At 29.7% G+C, this 26,224-nt stretch overlaps 1 protein-coding gene across 7 annotated transcripts in view; it reads right to left on the bottom strand.

Moving 5' to 3' along the window:
* Window positions 1-26,224, bottom strand: part of LOC106686948 (apical junction component 1 homolog) — a 124,869-nt gene that overhangs the window by 33,448 nt on the left and 65,197 nt on the right. For 5 of the 7 annotated variants that reach the window (XM_014430560.3, XM_014430561.3, XM_067050732.1 and 2 more), the window contains 4 exons: window positions 19,716-19,950; window positions 17,864-18,090; window positions 15,000-15,145; window positions 13,838-14,010 (listed from right to left, as the gene is read on the bottom strand). In XM_014430560.3, coding sequence (XP_014286046.1) covers window positions 13,838-14,010; window positions 15,000-15,145; window positions 17,864-18,090; window positions 19,716-19,950 — 781 coding nt within the window. Of the gene's footprint in view, window positions 1-13,837; window positions 14,011-14,999; window positions 15,146-17,863; window positions 18,091-19,715; window positions 19,951-20,162; window positions 20,217-26,224 lie in introns of those variants that run through there. The other 2 variants (XM_014430562.2, XM_014430564.2) reach the window with 2 other exon arrangements.

Raw genomic sequence — 26,224 nt, 5'->3', positions numbered from 1 at the left:
ATCCCAAGGGATTTTTATTTGGGGATAAAGCCCAATTTTTATTTTTTGTAGTATTATTCTAAATGGATTAACTTCAGAATAAATAAAGAATTTGATTATTTTAAAAACCTGAAAGTATTTTAAATTGTATTTTTGAGTTGGTTACTATAAAGATTATTTGTGCAAACCCCCATTGCAAACCGCCACTAAAGACAGCTCTGTACTAACTGCATCTAATACTATCTGATATAACAGTTTAAAAATTAACATGCCCTTCAGTTCCAAGCTAACCAATTCATTCAACTACACTCCAATCCCTTATTCTGACTCCATATAACAGATTACCTCAAGTTACAACAAATCGATTAGTGAAGTATCATTCATACATTTGTAAAAAGTTTATATAACGTTGGAGATTAATAAATATTGAACATAAAACTATTTGGTATTTCCACTCATACGGCTCCTAAACAGTTAGGCAGTTAAGATAAAATGTTCAATAAGACGTATCTTTGCTAATACTGGTCCAAGTTTGGATAACTTTTGTCTGTTTTGGAATAGAAATTTATTATCTTTCAAGTAATTCTATAGGATTTTATTTGGAATGATATACTTTTGAATTATGTGCAAATAAAATCTCTTGTCATAACTTTTCTATGTTTTTTCTCAGGGATGTAAAATATATATATGTGTATATATATAATATAAATCTTAAGGAGATCCTAGGCAAGTTTCATTAAAATTATTAGGCCATTTTGGTGTTTCATAACAATTTACTAAGAAAACAAAACAGTCATGGGGGGGAGGGGGAGGAGGGAGCCAAAACCCTACAAAAAATATTGGTTCACTAGTTCCAGAGATGTAAAATTAGTTGCTGAATGAAATTATTTTTACTGTGGCCAAATGTTAGATACAGGTATTTGGAAGTCTAAGAAATATTTTTTTTTTTCTTAATATCTTACTATTTAAGATATTATTTATTTTGTTATATAAGAACCCTTTTGCTCTATTACTTACTTTCTTCCTCTCTCAGGAAGCCTTATTATACCTTGTTTCCAAAATTGTTTTGTTTTGGATAAGAAATAATCCTGGAGGTGCGCTTTTAATTCCCTGATGGATTTAATGAGCTTACCGTGAAGAGAATTTTTCAAGGACAGAAGGAAGTAATAATTCGATGGAGCTAGATCTGGAGAATATGCAGAATATGGTAAAACATCCCAATCAAACTGTAAGAACTTTTCTCTTACAGCTAATGCAATATGTGGTCTCCCGAAGTCATAATGAAAAACCTCGTTATTCTCCTATTCGTTAGCCTCATTGATTCAATAATTCTGGCTGTTTTTTTGCTATGGCAGCTCTCAATTGATCCTGCTAATGACAGTATTTCGTAGGATTTATTGTTACACCTTGAGGAAGCAGCTCATTAGTTATTACGCCTTTCCAATCCTTACAGTTGAAGGCTTATTATCCTTACACTAAGTGTGTTTTCTATGCCCATTTTCATAAAAAATCTAATTGTTGTCTCCAGTGACAAACCTTCTTAAAAACGGATTCTTTTCATGCCGCTGAATGAAACGTACTGTAAAAGAGTTCTAGGATGACTGAAACCGATGTTACAGATGGCTAATAATAAGCCTGCATGTTTACACAAGTAGAGCCATTTATATAGAGCCAGAGGCAAGGCCATTCATAGCTCGAAGGGAAAGAAACTTTTGGGACAAACTAGTATAATGAAAGAGGAAGGAGGATAATGAACTGTTGATTATTTTATTAACAAACAAATTTTGGAAAATGCTAACATGTTTTATGTCTTTATATCTATTATTTTGATTGAGACTATTTATTAATCCAGAGGAAATGTGATCATGTTTTTAAGTGGTATAAAAATATATGCTAAGTAACATTCATACATAACATACAAGCAATTGAAGCAATGACGAGAAATTAAGTGTACATCAAAATGAAATTACTATATACATACATAAATTCTGTAAAAACCTACTTTGGCCCGAACTGGTAAGGGAAAGGAATCCCAAATAATAAACCTAAAATTAATAAGGGATCAAGAGGAAAATCTGACAAATCTCACAAAGCAGGAGGGCTAATTTCCAGTACCAGTTTCTTCTGTGAGCAATCAAGAGAGATCTCAAACCTTGTCATCATACAACTACAATGCCACTACAATCAACTTGGTTACTGAGGCGTCTGCTTGTCAGCTTTAAACAATGTTGGTGATTGCCAATTGAAGTGGATGAAAATCACTAAGGAAATCAAGGTTCTGCTTGTGTATATCCAGCCAAGGAACAATTTCTATGAGTCAATAAGAGAATCTCCATGTCAAATTTAGAACTATCTTATTTTCGATGAGTGTGAATTTAATGGCTATATAACAGAGGAATATAGCCCTACAAATAACCATAGTCCCATGAGGAGCCTACGTGAATACATGAGCAGCCGAAGACAGTTGCCCTTAGGAAACAGAAGAGAACCTTGGATGAAAGGGCCCTGGAGCAGATGCAGTGAACAATGAAATCCAATTCCTGAGAGGAGCTCACCTGTAAAAAGGAGTGGACAAAAGACAGCCCTAGTAATCTGTGGTTAACAATGTATAAACCTCTACAATCGCCACAGGGAAGCAGTAGCAAAAAGTTCCCAAAAAGAATAAACTAAGGGGACTAAGTCCAAAACCACCACAGCAGAATAACCTAATCATTAAGTTTTTATAAACTATTACATATGGATATACCCCTGAATATATGATTTATTCTTAGAAGAGCAAAAATTTTTCACAAGTTTTATTTTATATCTCCGGTTCTAATTTGTCTATGAAGGTCCAATTTGTAGGATTTTGTGCAGTTTGGAGTGTCTTAAGCCCCTTTCAAGCTCTGTGTAGATTGATGGTATCGAGTTAAAGTAATTGCAATTTTTGTGATTTCCGAGAAAAAAAGAAGGCAAACATTTTTTTTTTTAAGAACTAGAATTTTCCAATAAATCTAAAAAATATAAATCCAAGGGTTTTTTAGAGAGCAAAAAAGGAATATTAATTTAACTTCCCCATAAAAAAAATATTTTGTCTCACTCTGTTGGGTCAGTCATCCTAAATTTTAAACTGTCGCTATAATGGCATTGGGAAGTAATAATAAACCAATCGATTTTTATTTGAATGTAGAATAACAAAAAAATATATTTAATTGTATTAATTGAGTTTCAATTTATACAAAATCTAAAAAAACAAAAATCGCTTCCTACATAGTAGGCCAATTTTTTTTTTTTAATAAAAAGCTATACAGATTCGTTTTTATCAAAAATATGAATTTTCACAAAAAATGAAATTTACTTGGCCAGTTCAAACGAAATAGGTACACACTTAAACTCATTTAATACGATAAATAATCTTTTATTCTTATTATTCATAAATCAAAAAATCAATTTGTAAATATAAACCATTAAATACATGAAGAGCAAAGGCAGTATGTAATAACATAAAAAATTTCTATAAATATGAAAAATATATTTTTTTCCTTAGACGCGTTACCAAGAACCCTTGGACACTGTCTATTAATATTTTTTGGCCTAGTGTCACAGAAAAAAGTTTCATTGAAATCAGTGAACCTACTTGCGTAACCTCTCCTTGGTTGGGTCGACACTGGCATCATGAAAAAGCAATACAAAATACTGAGATAGGGTAAAATCATGGTTTTTGACACCAAAGGAAAGGTGGGTTTGACTAGGCCAAGAAAAAGAACTTGTACCTACATAGCTGCCAAGCCTCACCAATACCACAATAGAGAAATCCACAGGTCTGAGACTTCATTGTCTGAGAAGCCAGAAAGTTCAACTCTAAGGTAACAGTAGGGTAGGTAGTCAGTCAACCAACCAATGTGGAGTTATTCTATTGAAAACATTTGTCGAGATGAGAACCTGCATTTATAAGTCTGCTAGGTGCTTTGAAATGGACTTGACATTCAACAGATCATGGAGCATGGACTTGACACCCAACACCCTACAACCAGCTGGAAAAGCAGGACAGGGAATCATTTCAAATGATGATATAAATACCCTATGAGCTGTCAAAAACAGAACAATAGATGATAAAGCCTATCAGAAAATGTACAATATGGTCTGCTCCAATCCATGTCTTCGCTGACTCCCATCCTACAGGAGGAATATTTTATGTCTGATTGCCATATGGAGGGCCAGACACTGAAAAAAAGTTACCAGCAGATGAGAGGCAGACACCAGTTCCAAGCTTATTAGGAGAGGTGTGAATTCTGGCGGGAAATCAAGATGAACATGTGACAATGCTAGAAGGAACTTTGTGGTGGGAAGGCCTTAAAGGACCATCAGTGCAGTGCTATGCAACAACTGCCCTTGTACCATGTAGCTGTGGAAATGAAACACAGGGCATACAGTGACCTCCAATGAAATCAGGGACCAAGGATCCAATTGTAGCCACTCTATTTATACAAGAGCAATTATTGTGGACAGGGCTACTATCTCCACTTGAGGCACCATCCACATTAGCTGAAAGACTCAGAGATGTCTGCACCAGTCATAAGATAGGATAGCTCCAAGTTTGATTAGGATTCAAAATGTGATACAGAAAGCTACAGTGAAGACCTTCCCATTCCAGCTATAATATGATAACAACCAGTAGGATAACTACCTCTTATGCCAGAAATGGCCAGGAAGAGCAAAATTAAAGAGGCAGGAAAGAGACGGGAAGGAATTAATCACTCAGATTGGGTGACCAAGAGATCTGCTCCAAGCCTTTCTTGAAATATCTTGAACTAAGAGCTGACAAAAGACTATAGTTCATGGAACACAAATCCAATGTATATGTGATTATGCGGCTGTCCCGATTGATGGCAAACATAGGATGACCAAGGCTCAGCCACAGGCAGCCCTGAATACAGTTGCTAATAGAAGACCAATGGTTTCTACACATCACCAAACCACTCTGAGCTATCTATGGTTTTTTTACATTCTCATATGAAGTGGCTTGTGTGGCGACTAGGATACCACTAATGGAGCTGATTGCTGAAGAGGTGTTCGTAAAACAGAGTCACACAAACTCCTCAGACTGAAGATAGAAAGGTGATACTGGCGAAATGACAACAATACTGGGATATATGTCGATTGTGAAGTAAACTCATAGGTTGATAACTGATATCCAACGATAGGCGGACAGGGAACATGATGAGGTTGACTAACACCTCACCTAATTGCTTACAGGATGTAATGTCTTTCAAGTCTACAAACATAGATCTAAACTAAGAAATACAACAGAATGCCCATCAATACACAATACTGTGGAACATAAAGTGTATTTTCAATTTGTTTCTTGTCCCAGCTTCCAGACAGAGACAAGTGCAACCAAGTTAGGTGAACTCCACCAATCACCGGTATCAGCCTCCACCTGATGTTACTCTCTAAGGATTGCTGGATGGTGGGCCAATACCTGGTAGCACAGACCACCAAGCAACTGAGGAAGAAAGAAAAACAAAGGTGAGCCAAGAGATAGCCTAATACAAGGAGGAAGCACACTGCCATTCACCCTTCATTATTTGTTGCCTAGCATTAGTGTTGTTGAGGATGGAAAACAGGGAGGTAATCATAATGGGTAAAAATTCCACAAAGAATTGCTGTATCTTTTTGAAGATTTCCACATATTATAATAAAAGAACAACAGAAAAAAAAACAGACCATTTAGCGAGACACTCATTTGGATTTAGACACAAGTCTGTATTTCTAGTGAAAACTAGGATTCAAAATTTTTCATGATCACAATTCTTTCCCTTACTGAATATTTCATACATAGATTAGTTAAAGAAAAAATATTGATTCATTCTTGTTCGAGTTGATTCATCCTATACACCTCCACTAATCACAACAGCACTGATAATACCAGCAGTGTGGTTAGAAACATCTCCTAATTCACATATGGTCCAATCATCCATATAAATAAAAAGTAAAAATAATAATATACCTTAATTACTTTTAAAAATATGCATCAAGTACAGAAATAATAATGAGATTTTTTTACTTTCTTGAATACAAAAGGCATCTTGAGAAAGAAAATAACTTAGGAAAAAATTGGTTTTTGTCCAACTTTTTTACTTAATTGTAATAAAAATATATTCCAGAAGCAGAGGCCTGCTTCTTGTAAATTCAAGGTTTGTGAAGTGTTAAATTAGACATTAATATAAAATTACTAATTAAAAAAAAATAATATTCAATATTTGTTAAATTATATTAAAATTTGATCATTTATCTAACTTCACATCAGTGGATAGATATTTAAAAAATAGTATTGTAATGTGATTAGAAAATATTTTCTTTTAATAATAAGTTATAAAAATGAAAATACCAAACTTTTAATGTTTTTATCAAATATTTTTCGAAATATATAATGATGATAATGACAGAATGGTTCGTAAAAACACTTACTGACCTAGAGACATAATCCAAACATTTGTAAATTATGATAGAAAAAACTCTTTTTTCCTAACTGATTTTCTGTTTTCTCTACTTTAAGTTGTTAAAAAGTAAAAAGATATTACCAAGTGCTGGATAATCCTACCTATATTATTAATGCTCTGTATCAGACTTGTTTAAAAAAAAATAAAATAAATAAAATGAAAGTATAAAAATAAAGGGAAAAAAAAAGAAATAAAAACAAAACAAAAATATAACATGTAAAAACGCTTTATTTACACAATGAATCAATACAATTGCTCCAATGGAACTGCTTACACAGCGAACTGGTAAATGCAAAAGTTGAAAATTGAGTCATCTGAATGTATCCTTTCTTTTTCAACTCGTCAATACATTATACATATATAAATACATATATATACCAAAATAAGCACCTCAAAAAAAAAAATTAAATAAAACAAAAATAGTAATCTCTGATGCTTTTTTAAGTTTATTTATAACTATATGTTTTATTTATTTTTTTAGAAAAAAAGAAAAGATATAAGCCGTAATAGCTACATTATTGTCAAGAATATGCACAATATGCTTTTTTAAAAATCATTATATACATAAAAAGAAAAAACAGAATTCTTAACAATATTTTCAACATTATTATTTATTACACAGATATCAGATTCACCAAGTCAGATATCAATAAGAAATTAAACAATAAAAACAAAACAAAATGAAAAATAAAGATAACATAAATAAAATGAAATTTTATAAATTATTTGCTGTCATGAAAATATGTTTCTATATTCATTATATATATATTCTTTTTATGAATTGTTTTTTTTATAAATACATATTTACAAATTTTATAATTTCCCCTGACCAAAACAATGCCTCTACAAAGATTTATAATCATCAAAAGCAATAGAGGAGTAACTATGTGAAAAGAGATTACTGTTTGTATTAATATACCCAAAAGAATGGTATAATAATTTTTGAAATAGACATAGTGTTAATTTTATGTTTAATCATCTTCCTGAGGGAAGGGAATTAAAAATTTCAAGGCAAAGAACGTTAAGTACGATCAGAGTCAGGGAAGATTTTCTCCTTTAGTTTTTGGAGACGAGTATTTTTTACTTTAACAAAACGTCTATATTAACCATTACCATGCCAAAGTCGTATATCTATATCAAATATACGGTGGCAGATAATGCTAGTAATCGTATGACCTTTTCGAAATCACACTTTGATTAAATTACTAAAAGTACTCCTCTATTACAAATGCTGCAGAGCCATTTCCTTTTTATTTTAACAACAAGAAACAAAATAAATAAAGAAATATTAAACTCAAAACAAAAACAAAAGAAAATAAAGAAATACTTAACATTACTAAGGCACTGAAATTTTTTGATGGTTACAAATAATTTTTTACCAAAAAGACAGAACAGAAACGGACATGAGAGCATGAGAATAAGGGAAAATTTCTATAAAAGAAACAAACACACAACTTATTGGTCCGTACAGTGAAGCTTTGTCTCTATCAGGCTATAAGCAATCTGAAATAAAATAAAATAAAATAAATAGTAAGAAACAAATAAAAAATAAATAAAACAAATCAAAACAAAATTCGAAATAAATCAAAATTCACAGAAGCTTATAACACTCTTAAGAAAATATAAGAAAGTTAAAATTTAGGATTGTAAAAAACCAAGTGATATTTGGAGAAAACTTTTATCCTTATTTTTCCCAACATTGCACTATAACTGTATAAACATTATCTAAGGAAAATATCTAGCGATCCTCCAAACAAAAATGATTTCCTTGAACACCTTTTTTCAATCCTAAGAAATTAATTAATTGTATCCTTATAAAATAACTATTGTACATACTACTATGTAGAATTCAATAATTGCTGGCTAGATATTGAGAAGAAGCAATAAGAAAGGTACAAACAAACAAATGAAGAAAACAGAATAACCACAAAGAAACTGGAAAGATTTCCAAGAAGAAAAGATAAATATTTTTTAATCCATGAAGATTAATAAGTTTTAACAGTTTATTATTTTAAAAAATAAGTTTTAATTATGTTAATTTTATAAAGAGTTAGTTATACGATGGATGAAAGGTCTATTTTATTTTAATTCTTGATTACTTATAAAAATGTTTTTTTATTATTATTATTTTTTTTTAATTTTACTATAATTTATGTGATGGATATAAGATTTATCATTTTACATCGTAAATTTGAACTTCGAATTTTAGAATATAATAATAGAGACAACTCATGATTAAAATAAAGTTTTATTTTATGAAAAATTAAAGAATGCCCTGACAAACATATTGAAATACAAGCTCCTAGCACAGCTAAAGTTTGTGAGTCACATTCCGGTAACGTGTCCAGGCACATACTGGCTAATTACTTGTACATATAAGGTATACAAGAACCATAGAAAAATTTCATCACACCATAGAAGGTGGAGCTGGGTCTGATTTGGTTAACTTTTTCAAGATGGCAGATTGATTGTATATAGTATTATATGAAATTTAGATCATAACTAAATAGTAATAAATGTTTGTTTCAGTTTGAATTCTTTATCCCTTCATCATTGGGTTGGAGAACAAACCAGAAGGTCGAGTGCGGATACTGATTACTCGTGTAATTCCTCATTAAGAAATAGTATATCCTTACAGACTGCTAAACTCAACACAATATCTGAATTGTAATAGTAGAGGACTTTTTTTTTGAAAAATAAGTTTTGATCTAGTAAGTATAAGAGTCATTCACAACACTGTCATTTGGCACCTCAGACCTGAAAAATAACCTTTCAGTTGAAATGTCTAATAATTTTTTCTTAAATTTTACCCCAAATCCTTATGTGTTTCTGCACCAACTTACATAATTTTTGTGCATACATCATGAAAAGTTATGTTGATGTTATTGTCAAAAAATATGGCAAAAAGTAATGAGTGTTACTATCAACTATTCTACACCCAACATTTTGACTTGAAAAGACACAAAATTAATCTTGATTCGCGGATGACTGTTAGCTTAGTGTTAAAAGAAAACTGTCTAGAGGGTGTTTCAGAATTAAAAACAAAAATCTAAAGCCAGGGAATTCATATGAGGCTATGTATCACGAAACCGTGAAAAGTGGCAGTGATGAGCAGTGCCTTGTCTATTGCTCCACCAAGAATAATTAAGAGGTGAGGAATGTTACCAAGTAACTTGTTAACCCTTAACAAGGCACCAAAAATGTTTGAAAATCTTATTTTTTTGTTAATATGCCTTTTAAATCATTAATGGCCAGTGTTGCAAAAACGGAACCCCAAAACTTTTCCATCTCCACCCTCTAGGTCATTTATTCAATCCACAAGTTTGGCTTAATCCATTGTTCTCTGAAAGCCATGCCTCATTTTATTATTAGTGTATTTTTTTTTTGGAATTTAACTGCTGTACTTTTTATGTTAATAGAAATTTCTATAGTGAGATTGTTTTGAGAAGTTGCTGATGTTTTTATTAAATCTTAACACTGAGGAAATTAACCCTAACAGTCACTCAAAGTTATATTATACATAGGTAACATTGGGTGTGAGAGGAGAACATTTAAAAATGTCTGGAAAACAAATTTTTTATATAATACTCTTAACTAAAAATTTCATTATATTGATGGATTGAATTTTCAACGATGTCAAACTCTTTCTGACCATAGGGCACAGTGATGTCAAACTCTTTCTGATCATAGGGCACAACTTTATTCGCCTTTGAAAATGACATAAAATTAGTCATCTGCTATTCATATATTCATTTTTAGATATAAGACTTGGTGCTAGAGTAATAAACTGGGATGTTTAATAACAAATAATTGATTTTGAGATTAACAAGGTGCTAAAGGTCTCAGAAATGAATACAAATATGACTATGGAGTAGGCGGAAATATGATTCCCAAATATTGTGAAAAATTACTGAGAGAGAACGGTAAAAATGAAACCTGGTTCAAAATAATTATATCCTAGTATAAATAATTATGTCCCTGTGTTGTAAAGTATTTATGCCGTTAATTATTTTACATCTTAGCTATTCATAGATAAATTAACCTGTTGCGAACAGACTCCAAATTCAAAAGGATTGCTTTAACAACCTGGTTCTGCCCCTTTGGTGATCGTAGTGGAATTAATAATAGAGAATAAATTAAATGAAGGAGTGACTATTGAAGAGGAATAAACTATTTTACAAAATAAAGAAAAACATATACAAATATAAGATAAAATGATAAATATTTATATAAATTATAAAAAAAAGGAAAATACTCTTATATAATAATAATAATAAAGAATTATGCCAATTAATGATAAAAATGAAAACAAATGAAATGAATAAAAATTATAACTTTTCTTTAACAGAACAAATTATGTCTGGAAATTAAATAAAAAACGGCTCCTCAGCAAATGAATAATCTGACCTGTACTGAGGCTGTCCACACAAACAGTAGGATGAGGGTTGAAATATTGACAATGTAGAATAGATGCCATAGAAGTTGACGCTGTGACTAGCAAGAGGCCTCGTGGCTGGTGATGAGCTGTAGAGCCCATTATCCTACTCTATAAATAGTTTGTAACACCTTTGTTGCAAATAAAACCCCACTAAACAACCCCTCAACCATACATCTACAATATACCCATAATAAATTGATTCCTCTTCGATATAAAAACTTATAAAAGAACCTTCAGTCTTTGAAATATAAAAAAAAAAAAAAAAAAAAATACAATGAAAATAAATAAATAAATAAAATGTTTATGTGCGTAAACATAACTACTAAGGGAGTTGGGATCACAGGCTTGATTAGGTCTAATCATTTTGAATAGTATCCTTTCTGTAATTTGGAAACAAATAATTGGGGAACTTAAAACACTATGACATGGCTAACTTCTTACTTTTTTGCTGCTGGAAAGATAATTCCATTGTTATACTTGTGTCAAAAAGTGTATTTCTTATTCAATCAGTGTTGCGCTTTTGTAAAACAGCCTAACTGGATCCTGAAGTGATATTTGATTACATTACTTTAAAAACCTAAGTGAATACAGTTATTTGACATTATATATATATATATATATATATATATATATATATATATATATACATATGAATTTTTATAAAAATCCCTTCTGAAAAAAGTTCTGGCCATTAATGGGTTATTATAAAACTCTGATATATAAATATTTGTGTACAATTATTAACAAAATAATAATTATGCTTTCATGTTTGTATTTTATAATGTATGAGGCATAATCGGGGTAAATACAAGATTTATAATTTTTTGTAAATTAACAAAAGAAAACATAATAGGTATACATTTTTTTTTATGTGTAAAACTAAAAAAAAAAAATTTTTCTTAAGGTAGCATGATCTAACCTCACTCTGATAATAATTTATAATGTAAATTACTAATATTTAATTTATAAATCAAAATGTCTGGCTTAATAGTCTAGTTTGGAAGCCATTTAATTCTCTTTCTACACTTTTTCTAGTATTACCTTATGTCCAAATAGGCATGCTAATTTTATTTTAGAGTATCCTTAAAAAATGCTTGAGTTGATTTAAATGAATTTTATGGTAAAACTCATTATATATGGGATGATTTTCAAATTTGAGTCGTTTTTAAGAATAATTATCATAGGATGCACATCACAATCATTTCAGTTGTTCGAGTTCAGTGATTAAATGCAGACAATTAAATTTAAAAAATGGTGTAAATGAAAAAAAGATGGATAAAAATGAGAAATATTTGTTAGGATATGTCAGAAAGTTGTAAATTCCAATGTCACGCCTTTTTAAGCTATTTTCAATTATCTCCAGCATTACAGTACAAAGGCATTGCTGCCTTACAACAACTCCATCTATTCCTATTAGAAAAAATTAAACCAAATAATGAAATGGCACAATAAAAAATGGTAACACTCATTACTAATACAATAAGTTTCAACAACTTCAAAAATTCATATACAATCACAAAATGAGAAAACTGATGACTCCTGTTCAATACCATATACAATTGTGGTATGATGCTGTGAAAACCAGTTGTTTAGAAAAACCAAAGTCGATTTTTCGATTTAGTAGTGCCCATTGAGGAGTCTAATGGGCAATTTTTTTGACAATGATCTATAAAATATTAAACAACAGAAATCCATAAAAATCCTCCAATATCCCAACTTGACATTCCATGTAATTTTGTTTACCTTGTATTGGTCATTTTACAATATTTTCCCTAAAAAATAAACAAAAACTGGAATTCGAAAAAATAGAAAAATTAAATAACATAAAAGAAAAAATGAGATTCATCCTTCACAAACATGCTGAAAATTTGGGAGTGTTGAAGAAATATGAATTAGTAAAATATAACAGATTAAATACAATAGAAAATTAAAAAATCTTCATATTTCGTAGCTTGAGAAAACTGCTACAAATAAAAATAAACATTATTTTACCTATATACAAACTTCCTAGCTCGATTGAATCATTCACATGGTTTGTTTTTAATTTTCCTTCCTTCTTTGGCATCAAAGTGGCAAAAACTGGAAATATACTTTGTTTTTTATCTTGATGAAAACCTGAAAAGGTATATTAAATGGGGCCTTACCTCATTATTATATTCTCATATACTTTATTTGAAAATTCTCTGTTTCAAACTAATTTTGAACAAGCCGCAAACGTTGCTCAATTCGATCAAAGAAAAATATTTTTTTAAATAAATCATATAGATAAAATATGTCCTGAAATTATAGGAAACTTATAACAGTTATAAAATAATAGTGGAAGAAGAAAAAAGCAGTAATAGACTATGCAAGACAATATAATATTACTGCTAAGGTACGCTTAATACCAATTTTTGCCACTAAGCAGTGCCACTAGATAATTGCAAAATACTTTAATTGAAAATATGAAGAAAGGCAAAATAAAATTTTAAAAACTACTCAGAAAATGTGATTTTTTTTTTTAACAGCTTAGAAACATAAATTCAGTTTTAGCTGATTTGCGATGATGATAAATCTTTTCTTTATGCAACGGACAATTTTATACCTCAAAGTGTTTAAGAAGAACCAAAGCAACCATACAGATAAAAATTAATTTTTAGTATGTAAACAATTTTTAGAATATACTCACTACACTATGTTTTGTAATACTAAATACAGAAATATAAAAAGAACTAATTTCGCTATCGACAATACTCTTAACAATGAACAACTACACAGGCAAGAGAGGACAAAACGAATACAAATTTAAACATACAAAACGAACCAAGAGCCATGCAGTTTATAAAAGATTAAAAAAATAATACTAAAAATCTCTATTCAAAGAGAAGAGACCAAATAAGTAAATTAATAGACAGTTTAAACTACCAAACAATTGAATCAATCAATCGTTTAAACTTACCGTTGACCTGTCGGCCGGGACTGATGGAGTTGAGGTCCAGGTAGAGGTCCTTGGCGTGCTCTGGTGTGGCGCTCAAAGAGACTGGTGTCTCGGGGACGTCTACAGGTCTGTTGCCAACAAAGGAGCTCTCTAGCCAGCAAAGGCGTCCTGTGCTCCCTCTCGGTGAAGCAGACCTAACCAAAACATGAAATTCAGTGATACATATTTACAGATATTAATATCTTATAATTATTTCAATTAAATTACTAAAGAAAATCAATATAGCCTAATCATAATACATAACAAAGAACTATAATAGGTACTTAATATAAAATAACAAAATATTCTAAAATTAAAACCATTAATCACATATGCTCCATTGGCTTATACCTTCTATTAATAAATCTTCTGAGCCAATCTAAAATGCCAGCTCCTGATCATGGAGACAAAAGAGATTTTTTTAAAGCATTTTTTAATAACATTAAAAGATTTTTTTTTTTAGATAGACAATGGATGAGAATATTGGCATATACCAGTGGTCAGTAACTTTAACTGATAATAAAGAGCCAATTTCACCGTTAAAGACATAAGGAAAACCTGATAAAGAGTAATAGTTATATTTTAACATAATTTATTAAATTACTAATACATCATTACGAATACATTTATTTAAATAATATATTTACATAGAGTTCACATGTAAGCATCTATATTAAATGGCTAAAGTCTTTTCACATCTCAGGTCTATGTCATTGGCTTAAAGAACTAGATTTCTTTCAAAATAAACAATTTCTTCAGACAGTGAATATACATTATCAACGAGCAAAAGTATTATCCATCTGTTTCTAACTCTATTAAAGAGCTATTCTAATATCCTCAAATGACTTGCGGCTCATGAGCTGCGGTTTGCCAACATCGGGTCCTATACTGTCTTAAAAATAGCAGTTTCTTTGAAGACTACATAATTCTAACCAACTATGCTACAATTATAATATATAATATAATAACGGCTAGAAACATAAAAAGACTAGCTATCTTGGAATATAATTTCCAGAAATTTATTTCACTTCTAACTCAGACAATGGAGCATTATTTTTCTTACTTAATCAATTGTTTACAAATTTAATCTTACTAGCTTTTAGTTTTATTTTTAAAGTTAAGAAAATATTAAAAAAATAGTTACCTTGAAGACCCCGAATCATGCCTCGGAGGGTTAGGAGAAAGCCTGTCGTCCTTATTAGCACCCGATACGTAATGAACTATAGCCGAAGTCACCTCTTTGATGGAGCTATGGACCTCACTCAGGTTATGTACCGGCGGTGGGGTACTCTGCAAATGAAAAATTAGGTTAAAAGATGGAAGAAATAGATTTAATTGAAAAGACACTAGATAAAAGACATTAATAAATAACAAAAGTAATCTAAATACAAAATTGTCACAAAATTTTTTGTACATATATCTAAACTCAGATAAAACATAATTGTATTCAATGAAAAATAATAAAATCCATTTCTGTGCCTTAAAAGTTAACTTTAAAATCGCTTATAAATTGCTAAATGAGAAATGAAAGTGCTAAAATATACTATTATCAGAAATTTATAGGTTTTAAACTTTGGAACTAATTAATATTTGAAATGCAATAATTTTCCAAGAAAATATTGGTATGTTTATCCATGAACTTGAACTATCATTTTTGTAAATTTTATTTATTTTACTAAATAAGCAATTAATTTAAACTTTTCTAAAGCAGCAAACTATTCTATTACACAATTTTAAACATGAATCTCAATATCAAAAAGAATTAATTATATTAGAATACAATTAAAAATTAACTCATGAATATTCATCAAATTCAGTAAAGATGATTTAAGTTTAGGTGACAAAATATTAAAAATTATAAAAATTATTATTAAAAATTATGTTTTCTCCTATCTTTCAAAACTTATGATAAATATGAATGGTATCATATTTTATATCTATTGAAAAAAAAATTTTAATATGGGGCAACAACAGTGTTTTTCAATTTTTTTTTTTCCACAGTAGTCATTAAAATATAGAAATTATGTGAAATATTATTAGCAAACCGAGGAAATGTAGTTGACAAATGTGATCTATTTAAAACTACAAAAATGACTGAAAAACTGTTAATAATGCCAAAAATAGAATCCATATTTTGTTATATATTTATGTAAATTAAAGATATTGATTTTATTTCAATCAAGGAATAAAGAAACTATATGTTTTTATGTTATACAAAAACTACACTTTCTTTATAAGTAAAAATTAACATATACTAGAATAAACATAATAATATGAAAATGTAAAAGTATGGAGTTGGCTGTATAGCTCTATGCTTGAAGTTTTCCCTCCCAATTCATTGAAGATTTTATAAAGGATGTTTATAACCATTGAGGGTATTAAAGAATCATATAAAAAAAAAAGAAGAAAATTATTTTTATTATTATTTTAGCTTTAAATAGTCAAAACTATTTATGAACTTAGTACATATGAATAATTGCAAACCCAAATCTTTTATAACTTTTAATTATATATTAAGTTTATGTAATAAACAATTCAATCGCAGAGTTTTAAAAAAACAACAAAAAAACAAACATAATCATCATAAAACATTGGGAAAATAAGACAAAAATGAAGTTAGTAAACAGAAATGAGTATATTTACTTTTACACCTAAGCCATGCAGGAACATGTTAATAAAAATCAAAACAATTATAATTTGTTATGTAAATCTTATGATTTGGTGATTAGAGAGTTGATATCAATGAAAATACAAGGTTTTCTAAGTAAAATTTATAAAAAGATGTAAACTATCTTTGGAAAATTTAGAATGCTTCTATCCTACGATTCAAAATTGAATGAATATTATTATATGAGGATAATTCAAAAAGTAAGGTTAATACTAAATTCCTTTTATTTTCTTTAGTATTTACATCATATTGAAGGTCTTACTTTTCTATGTAATCATCACTTGAAAGATGCACTTTTGACCAGTGTCCCGGCTGTTCTTTACGCATTGAACATTATCTTTCACCTGGTCGTTGGAGCTGGCCACAATATTCTTTTATTTTATAGAACAGGTATTTATTTTATAGGACCTAAAGGGAAGCTTTGTGATAATGTTTCTCTTTTCATGTGGTTCGGGAAAAACAAAACATGGTCTCCAAGTTGTTTAGGTAATTATGTTTTGAGAAATGAAAAAAACAAAGTGGATATTACATAGAAAAATAACCAAATATTAAAACTTTAAAATGAAGTAAATATTATATAAGAAATAAAACAAATGTAGTATTTACAATAATATAGCATACAAACATAGGAATCCTAAAACTTTTGGAATTGCCCTCATGTTATGGAATGATTTCATTTAACTCTAAAATAAAAAGAAAAGGCAAGATAAAAAACAGAAGCAGAAGTGAAATATAAGTTGTAAGTACAAAGTGTTTTATATATATGATTTAACAATATTTACATTAAGAAAAAAATCAATTCTTCCTAAAGGAGTATTCTAATAGTGCAATTAAACACTGCGTAGCTCTATTATAAAGTTAAAAAAATTACTTTAACATTTATAAAGTATTTTTTAAAATTAAAATTAGTTTAAATTTGTTTCATTAAGGTAAAATTAATTTTTTGACAAAAGTTAGCAAGGTATAGAATGCAAAAACTAGACAAATAAATTATGTACACTAAGATGCTGTAAGAAATTTTCAATCCAAAATAAATTTTCCGTATCAATTACTCCGTACTTACCATGTCTATGATTATGAAGGCTATAAGTGTTACGGACAGTTTAAAATACAGTCAATGGGAAGTTTCTCTAAGAGCTCTATCGTTCTCTTCCTTCTTTGGAATTTTTTTTTTAGGCGGTTTTGGCAGTGCCAAAATTTTCTCCTAATTTAAATTTGATAGTGAATTATATTCTTAAAAAAAAAAAAAGAAAGAAAGAAAAAAGAAAAATCTAACTGCTTATGGTTAAAACAAAATGTTTGTTTTAAATAATGATATTGTTTTGGAAAGTTTTACTGACCTGTTTTTGAGGAAGAAGTCCTGCAGCTAGCCTCTCAGCAGGAGTTCGCGGGTGAGTGAGACGTTCTTGAGACCTCCAACCAAGATAGGGTTGGCGGTAGTTGAAGGAAGATCTAGCAGAACCAGAGGGTGATGTGGAAGTAGAACCAGGGTTAGAAGAGAGGCGAGTGGTGCTCCATCGGGTGAATGTGTGGGTGCTAGGAGTAGGGCTCGGACTGAGTAGGTTACCTAAAACAATAAAACAAACAAAGATAAATAAAAATTTTAAATGAAATATTTTAAGTATTTGGATATGGTTTTACAAATCATTGATCAATTTGAGAGATTACAATAATTAAAAACTTAAACGGATAATAATATACAATAGATGTGTCATGAATTTATCTCAGTTCTTCAATTTATGAAGATTAGTAATTTCTGAACCCGAAAATTATTTTTACTCTAAAATATTTTAAAGTAATAGATAAGAAACAATAATTTAAAACTATTTAATAGCAGTAATAAAACAATAGTTACAATAGCTTGTCTTGTCACCTATTTCATTTATAAAAACCTAACTATTGCAAAGCGAGTCTCAAACCAAAGCAATATGCAGTATGAAATGTATTTATGTGTAACAGTTTATAACATGCAATCTTACCTTGTTTCTAGAGAGAAGAAAATAAATTGATTCAATGTATCAGCAATTTTAGTATACAACATGAGTAAATCGTGTCCAATAGATAGTTTTCTTATACCATAATTGGATTTTGGAGGATAAAAGTATATATATCGGCATATGTATCTCCTGTAACCTATTATGATGAAACTACTAATAAGCTACTGATAATGAATTAGAATATTATACAAATATCAAAATTTCAACTGGGTTTCCACCTTTAATACATACATCAAAACAAGGATAAAGACATACTCCAATTGAAAGCTGTCAGTTTATTATAAAATTACATAGATTAAGATATTAATATTGAATGGTGATAATATAAATTAGAAAATATAAAAAAAAAACAACAAAAAACTGTAGAAGTGTTTAGAAATAAACTATGTTATCAGAAAAAGAGAAAAAACAAAACAAAAACTAATGTTACAGTGTAGCATAGAAAGTAACAAACAACTGAAGTCGCAGTTTGGTGTCTTTCGCAGTGAGTGTGTTTTCGCATATTGCCTTGGTTTTGACTTACCTCAGCTGTAATGTTAAAACTTAACACATTGAAAACATTTAAAATATTGGTATATAAACTAAACTTATCAGAATTAGCACACCACTTCATCATTCCACCACAAATTCTTCTTTTTTAACACTAGGGGTTTCTTTATTTTTAAGTTTACTTGCAAACAGGTGCGATGAAACTGTGGGAATCAAATTGTCAGATTTTATAAAATTCCTTTTCAAATGGACAAAGAAAAAAAATTAGCTTTTGTAAATAATCTTTGAATGCTTCTGAATTGTTACAAGAAGACATTTATTTAATTTTATAAAGTAGGCCACTTGCTTAAAAACTGTTAATTTTTTAACACTCAAAAAGAGTGCTAATTTTTATCAGTTATATATATTACTAATAAAAAAATAATTCATTAATAAAAACAATAATTTTAAAACAGGAATAATAATTTGATAAATTCTTTCTGTTAAATTAAAACTTAAATATTATTAAATAATGTAAATATTAAATTTTATATTTTCTTTTATTATAATACTTCAGAAACAGGACTTACTGGATTTAGTTGTGCTAACCACAATTTTGAATAGCACTAAACCTTTTCATTACATGAAGTTGAAAATGGGATTTTTAGAGGGATGGATGTTCCAAATCTTTAAATGTAAAAACTTATGTAAAATAGTGAAAAATTACCAGTCGGACTTCTTGAACCTAGGCTTGAGAGGGATGTTGTCTTCGATACGAGCCCTTGCCAGCCTTGTGTAGTGCCACCTCCTTCTGAATGACGTTTTAGTAAGAATCCTTGCTGTGGCACCTGGCTGTTCTTAAACCATTCCGGCACATTGAGTCTTTGCAAGCTTCTCTGCACCCTCAGCTCGTGCTCTGACATCACACGCTCCCCGACCTTCTGCAGCTCGTTCTCCGGCGGCTGGAACAAATGTAATTCAAACTCAAAAAACACTCAAAAAAGCTAATAAAGGAAAAACAAACAAATGTTAAATAAATATTTAGAGGTGATTGCATATCATATGAACAGTGATAAATCAATAAACTAAACAAGTGAATAATAACATTTAATAAATGTATAACTGAAAACAAAGTAAAGCAATGTGATATTTACAAAGTGCTTGCTGAGCTCACCTTTATAATAAATGCGTTACTTACATTACACACCAGCATTTTGTATCATCATTTCAGTATCTACTGACATCACATACACTAAATTAATCATTAAGAGTTAAAACAAAATGAAGTATTTGAAATTAGTCAAAATATCTTAAATTTCATAATAAATTCTGATTCTCACATTTGAGGAGAATAAAAGATCTAAAACATTTTAAAATGTAAGAAAATATTCTTCTGTGCATTCTGAACATAAAGCATAACCACAAAAATTTCAAAAACATTGCTTGATAACTATTTTTGTTTATTAAAGGGCAATGAAAAATGATTCTTTCAGGAAAAATTGTTCACTTTATGATTTTAAAAAAATTCATTAAGGATAAAGATTTAACACTATATATAAAACACGCAAAATAATATAGAAAAGTTGTCTTAAAATAACATCAATACACTCAACATTTAACATACTTGTAACCAAATAAACATTGATAAATAAATAAATAGAAAAAGTCAACACTGCTTCTAAATAATAATATACATGTTTGCCAACCGCAGTTTAAGGTAATAGGGAACATTAACATAAAATCTTATTTTTTTATTACTATACTTAAATTTTATGAATTTCCTTTAATTAAAATTATTAATATCTTAGAAACAAAAAGGGTAGATAGAAACGACTAATAAAGTAATCCAGTACACTTCATTAATATAAAAAATTGGACTGGTATGGCATAATATATCTTACAGAGGGTTACAAATATATTTTATTATAACCTTAATGACTTTATCAGTAGTTGTTACAAAATAAAATCGTCTAAGTCCGACACTCAAACATCCTGTTACTTTTCTTCAATTGGTCCTATTTAGAACCAAATCTCTCTACTCATTATAACATGATTTACAACTACAAAAACGAACTGATAATACTTCAATAAAATATAATCTGCATTATGACCAAAAGCAATTCTTCACAATTCAAAAGAAGGAATGCCAACTACAGTCGAATTCTGAGCATTTAGAAATTATCTGGGTTTACATGAGAAGTACTCACTTAAACAGTTCAGCTTTTGACAGATTACTTCTTTGGGAAATCAATCGTTCGTGAACGGTCCATCAGTTTATGAAGCAGTGACCCAAACAACAATTACTGATAAAACTCCTAATTTTCTATTTATAGTAATAGTTGATAAAATTAAATCACTTCGTATTATTTCTCCAAGGCCATTTTAGGGAAGAAGTTGTAATGATACACTATTTAAGGTAACAAGACTGCGGCCAGAATCAACAGGTGGTCTCTTATATCTATCTACTGGAATTTTCTAGCGTCCCTCTGGCCTAATATCAAACAATTTAGAAAACATTCAAGATTTTATTTTTTTTACTTATTAAATTGAAAGATGAGAAAATATAAGGCATTCAAAAGACTGAGTAATTAATTAATTTAGGAATACTTAAAAAAATACCTTTTACAGTGTATGTCATATCTGTATTATATTATATTTATAATATAATTTATTTTAAACTTAATTTTGTAGTGATTAACGTATTAAAAACTACGTGGGTAATTTCAATATGGGTTCAATATATCAGTTAACTTTTTTATGTCCCTAGAATCTAAGTATAGGGACATGATTTTTCGTAAGGTTTTCTAGTTATAAAAAAACACTTGATATTAATTTGAAGGTATTTTTGAAAATAATAATATTTTGACATTAATTAAACCAAAGACATTCTCATAAAAAAACATATCAATTTAAAGTTAGTAAACGTCATGGTTATTACTCTCCTCTACGAGGAGATACGAAGTTAATAACGTTTTGAAATGAAAAAAGGTGGATTTCACTGTTGTATAATAGCGTTTCAAAGTATGTGTGAGTTTTTTTGCTAAGTATTAATGCAATACTTGAAACGTAAAAAAGGAAAATAAGCTTAGTTTAATAAATCATCACGAATGTTACCCCCTGTTCTGGACGTTAACATTTTGTTAAAAACGGGAAAGATCTTGATAAGGTTTGCTAGTGAATGCAGCTAACAAGCAACTGGTTCGGGATCCTTCCTGGACCGGAAAGATGACAGCAGACCAAAAGATTCCTTTTCCAGAAAAAAGGTATGTCACAAAAATGTTCTTCACGAATGCTTATATTACATCCAACGTCATATAACTAGAGATGTGAATGATAATTGTGAAAAAAGTAGTTGTGTATTGAACTTTATATGGGTGTGTCCTCTCATATATGTTCAACACCTGGTTTGGTAAGAAAGAAGAAACAACAAAATGCAATTTTTAAATAAACTAAAACCAAACTTAAAGGTGAAATCCATTATAAGTATAAAAAAAAAAAAATTGGAAGTACCAAGTTTTAAATTCCTATTCATTAATACGAAGTTTATTCGAATGTCACAATTTAAGCTTAAAATCGAAACACCATCTGCGAATTGGACTGTCCTTGAAACTACTTAAATATTGGAATACATTTCTAAGATGAAGAAGAATCAAGAAATACCTAGCAGCTTCAAGGACATTCTAGAAGATAAGAAGAGGTTTACGAGGATCTTTAAGCAATAAGGAATATTACATAATAAAATTATTTTTAAAAATCACAAGACCATAGTCCATCCTATCGGCTATGAAGGGTAGATACGAATCAATAATTAAGTTGAGATATTTTCTTCAAATAAATCGAATAAAATCTGAATATATAACAATCCAAGTTAACTGTTCAACGAAAAACATGAGCCGAAAGCAATATATAAAGCACTTCACGAAATCAGAATCCACTGACCTGCGATGTTGGGAAGGCTGTGGCAGCACTGCCAGACAAATACTGGCCTAGGACAGAGATCGGTTAAATGAAAAATTGCTTTTGATCGCTCATCCCCCTCCAACTGTGGAATTATGGCCACCAATCCTTCAATCAAACGGACGTTTTTGCCACACCTTCCGAGGAAATATGAAATCCTGGAATATATTTTCGGGATCGGATACATTTATAAGACGTATTACATTTCTGGAAGCACAGAAGGTGGAGGAGGAAACTCGACATTTCAGGCAAACAGTAAATAGATTCAAATTTGATACACCAGTATTCATGTACCAAGAAAAAAAAAACTTTCTTGTAAATGAAATCATCAGTATAGAATAATATAAGAAACGTACTATTAACTAGAAATTGAATGTAAAAAAATTCAATTGTCTTATAGACACATAAGATGCTATTAAAAACAGGTACGCTACGACCGTTCGCGTTGAGGTGTGGCTCAGAAAGCTCTGTTCGGTACTTTTTGGGTTCAATTCCAACCTGGGACGGTTAATGTTTATTTCTCAGCGGTGTCGAGGAATGAATCTTGACACTCCCACCTCTGTTAGTACGCAGCGGCGAAATCAAATTAGCCGCCATGGATTGGCAAAAAGAACCTCTAGGCCCTTGCCGGGCGGACTATTTCCCCACACCAGTTAGCAGTACTAAAAAAAATAATTTTTCATTCGGAGCTCTATATCTTAAAAAGTAGGAACAACACAAGAAAACCTAAGAGAACGTCATTTAAAGAAGAGAAAATTTGCTAGAATATGAGCCCTAGTAGAGTTATTTTACGTTAAATAGTTTTCGAGATATAGCTGTTTAAAAAGGGACATTTCATAAAAATATTGTATGGGACGTACTGAAAGATCAATAGTTAGTGAATTTATTTTGAAAAATTTATATCTCAAAAACCCATTTGACGTACAGATATCTATTAGCACTCAAATTGAAACTAGTTTAATGAGCTATAAATTAGTTTATGATGTTTATCTTCGTAGGAGTAATGGTTTACATGAAATTTGCTAAAATAAATTGATTTATAGTTGTTCGGACAAATTTTCATTTGCCAAATTCATATTCATATGTGAATATCATAAAAACTACTACCCCTACGAAGATAAGTGTCATAAACTACTTTTTAGTAAGTTAAATTTCCTTTATTTGGAGTATTGGCAGACATATGTGCGTCTTATGGATCTAGAGATATATTTTTTAAAAAATCCAACATTTTGTACGAACAACTAGAAATTAACATTTTGTGAGTTTATTTTGTCAAATGTCATAAAAAATACTACTCCTGCAAAGATAAACCTAATTAACTATTTTGTAGTAAATTTAACTAGCTTTAATTTGAGCGCTGGCAGACATCTCTACGTCCTATGGTTTTTGAAATGAAGTTTTTCATAAATCAAACTCATTGTCCGAACAACTATAAACCAATTTATTTTAGCAAATATCATGAAAACTACTATTCCTACGAAGGTAAAGGTCATAAACTTCTTTATAGTCCATTCAACTAGCATTAATTTGAGTGCTGATAGAGATCTGTACGTCACATAGTTACTGAGATATAGAATTCTCAAAATAAATTAACTAAATACTAATCTTTCAATAGATTTTTAAGAAATTTTGCGTTTTAAAAAGCTATATCTCGAGAACTATTGGACGTAAATAGCTCTTTTAGGGCTAATATTTCAGCAAATTTACTCTTATTTAAATAATGAACATTTTAGTGTTTAGTAATTAGTTAAGAATTTTTTTTTCCACTGTAGATGATGAATATGAGAACAATAAAAATCTCGAAACGTGAACAAAATATAGTTTACTGATATAATATGTTTATTAATTTATTGTTTGAGATTGGTTTATATTATTAATTACACCAACTTCAATGATCCAAATTTCTTTCGGCCCTTGAATGTGATTGTCTCTTTGAAGATGGTGAAAGGGCAGAAAGGTTGTTAGTTTTTAAAATAAAAATTTGAGAGAAATTTGGATCATTGAAGTTGGTATTGTTGTTAAAATATAGTTGTTTATTATTGACTGAACCTAAAAGATCCTAATGCATATATAAATATAAGACAAATCTAAAACCGTGTTCTATGGATTATGAAACGGATAATGCATTCACATAACCCGCAGATGACTTTCCATACTGCTGAGTTTATGTATTTATTTAAACTTTTTGAAAGAGTTAATTAATAGCAACTGTTAAACTCAAGTCTCCAGTTAATTTACTAAACCAATATATAATAAGGTCTATTGTTCAATCTGTTAGCGTTGACGATGAAAGCAGAACTAATGATGAAGAACTTATAAATAATAGACAAAGTTGTTGATAGCCAGGCTTTTGTGCTTCCAACTAACATCATACAGCGCTTATTAATATCGACCACGGCTGTTAATTAGATAAGTTTCATTTCTAGGTCAATTAGAACGGGGGGAGAGGGAGGGAGGGAAGAGGGAGGGAGGGAAGAGGGAGTGAGAGGAAAGGTGGGTCGGGGCAAACAGATTGAGGCAGATCAGGCGAGAGCTCCGCAACATCGACTTATTGGAATCGATAGTAGAGATAGTGGTGTGTTTGCGTTTTGAGGAAATATGGGGGAAATTAATTATTCGACTTAGGAACTGGGACGATTACACTGGTGCTTCATTCAAAGTTGCTTTGGCTAAGAAAGATCAGAATTCAACAAGTTGTCGATTATGCATAAAAAGATTGAAATTTTACTTCTATTTAGTTAGCTTAACATTCAATAATATTATTCATATCTCATTTTAAAATTAAATAAAAATAAAAATATCTACATGAGAATACTTAAAGAATAATAAATAAAGATCCTCTTGATACACGAACCGTGTTATTAAAAATCTGCTGCGCATACTTCAAACCTTTCTCTTAACTAAGTTTAATTAATCCTTGAATATATCAAAATAGTTATTTACAGTACTTCTTATACATTCCATGCATAGACAATTGAAAGTAAAATCTGACTATTGCCATAACAACCACTGACAATAAAATTTATCAAATTATTTTATATTTTATAATCATCAATTATTTATTACTATAAACAATGTATATTATTCATTATTAAACAATAATATTATTCATATCTCATTTCAAAAAATTAAATAAAAATAGAAATATCTACATGAGAATACTTAAAGAATAATAAATAAAGATCCTCTTGATACACGAACCGTGTTATTAAAAATCCGCTGAGAGATGTTAATTTTTTTTTTATGGACAAAATTAAAGGCACTTAAACTATTTCATCG

Source organism: Halyomorpha halys, unplaced genomic scaffold (genome assembly GCF_000696795.3).
Source record: "Halyomorpha halys isolate HHAL.00 unplaced genomic scaffold, Hhal_1.1 Scaffold899.1, whole genome shotgun sequence".
In the NCBI taxonomy this organism is placed as follows: domain Eukaryota; kingdom Metazoa; phylum Arthropoda; class Insecta; order Hemiptera; family Pentatomidae; genus Halyomorpha; species Halyomorpha halys.
Note: the sequence above shows the minus strand (reverse complement) of the source record. Positions and strands in the feature narration are given on the sequence as shown.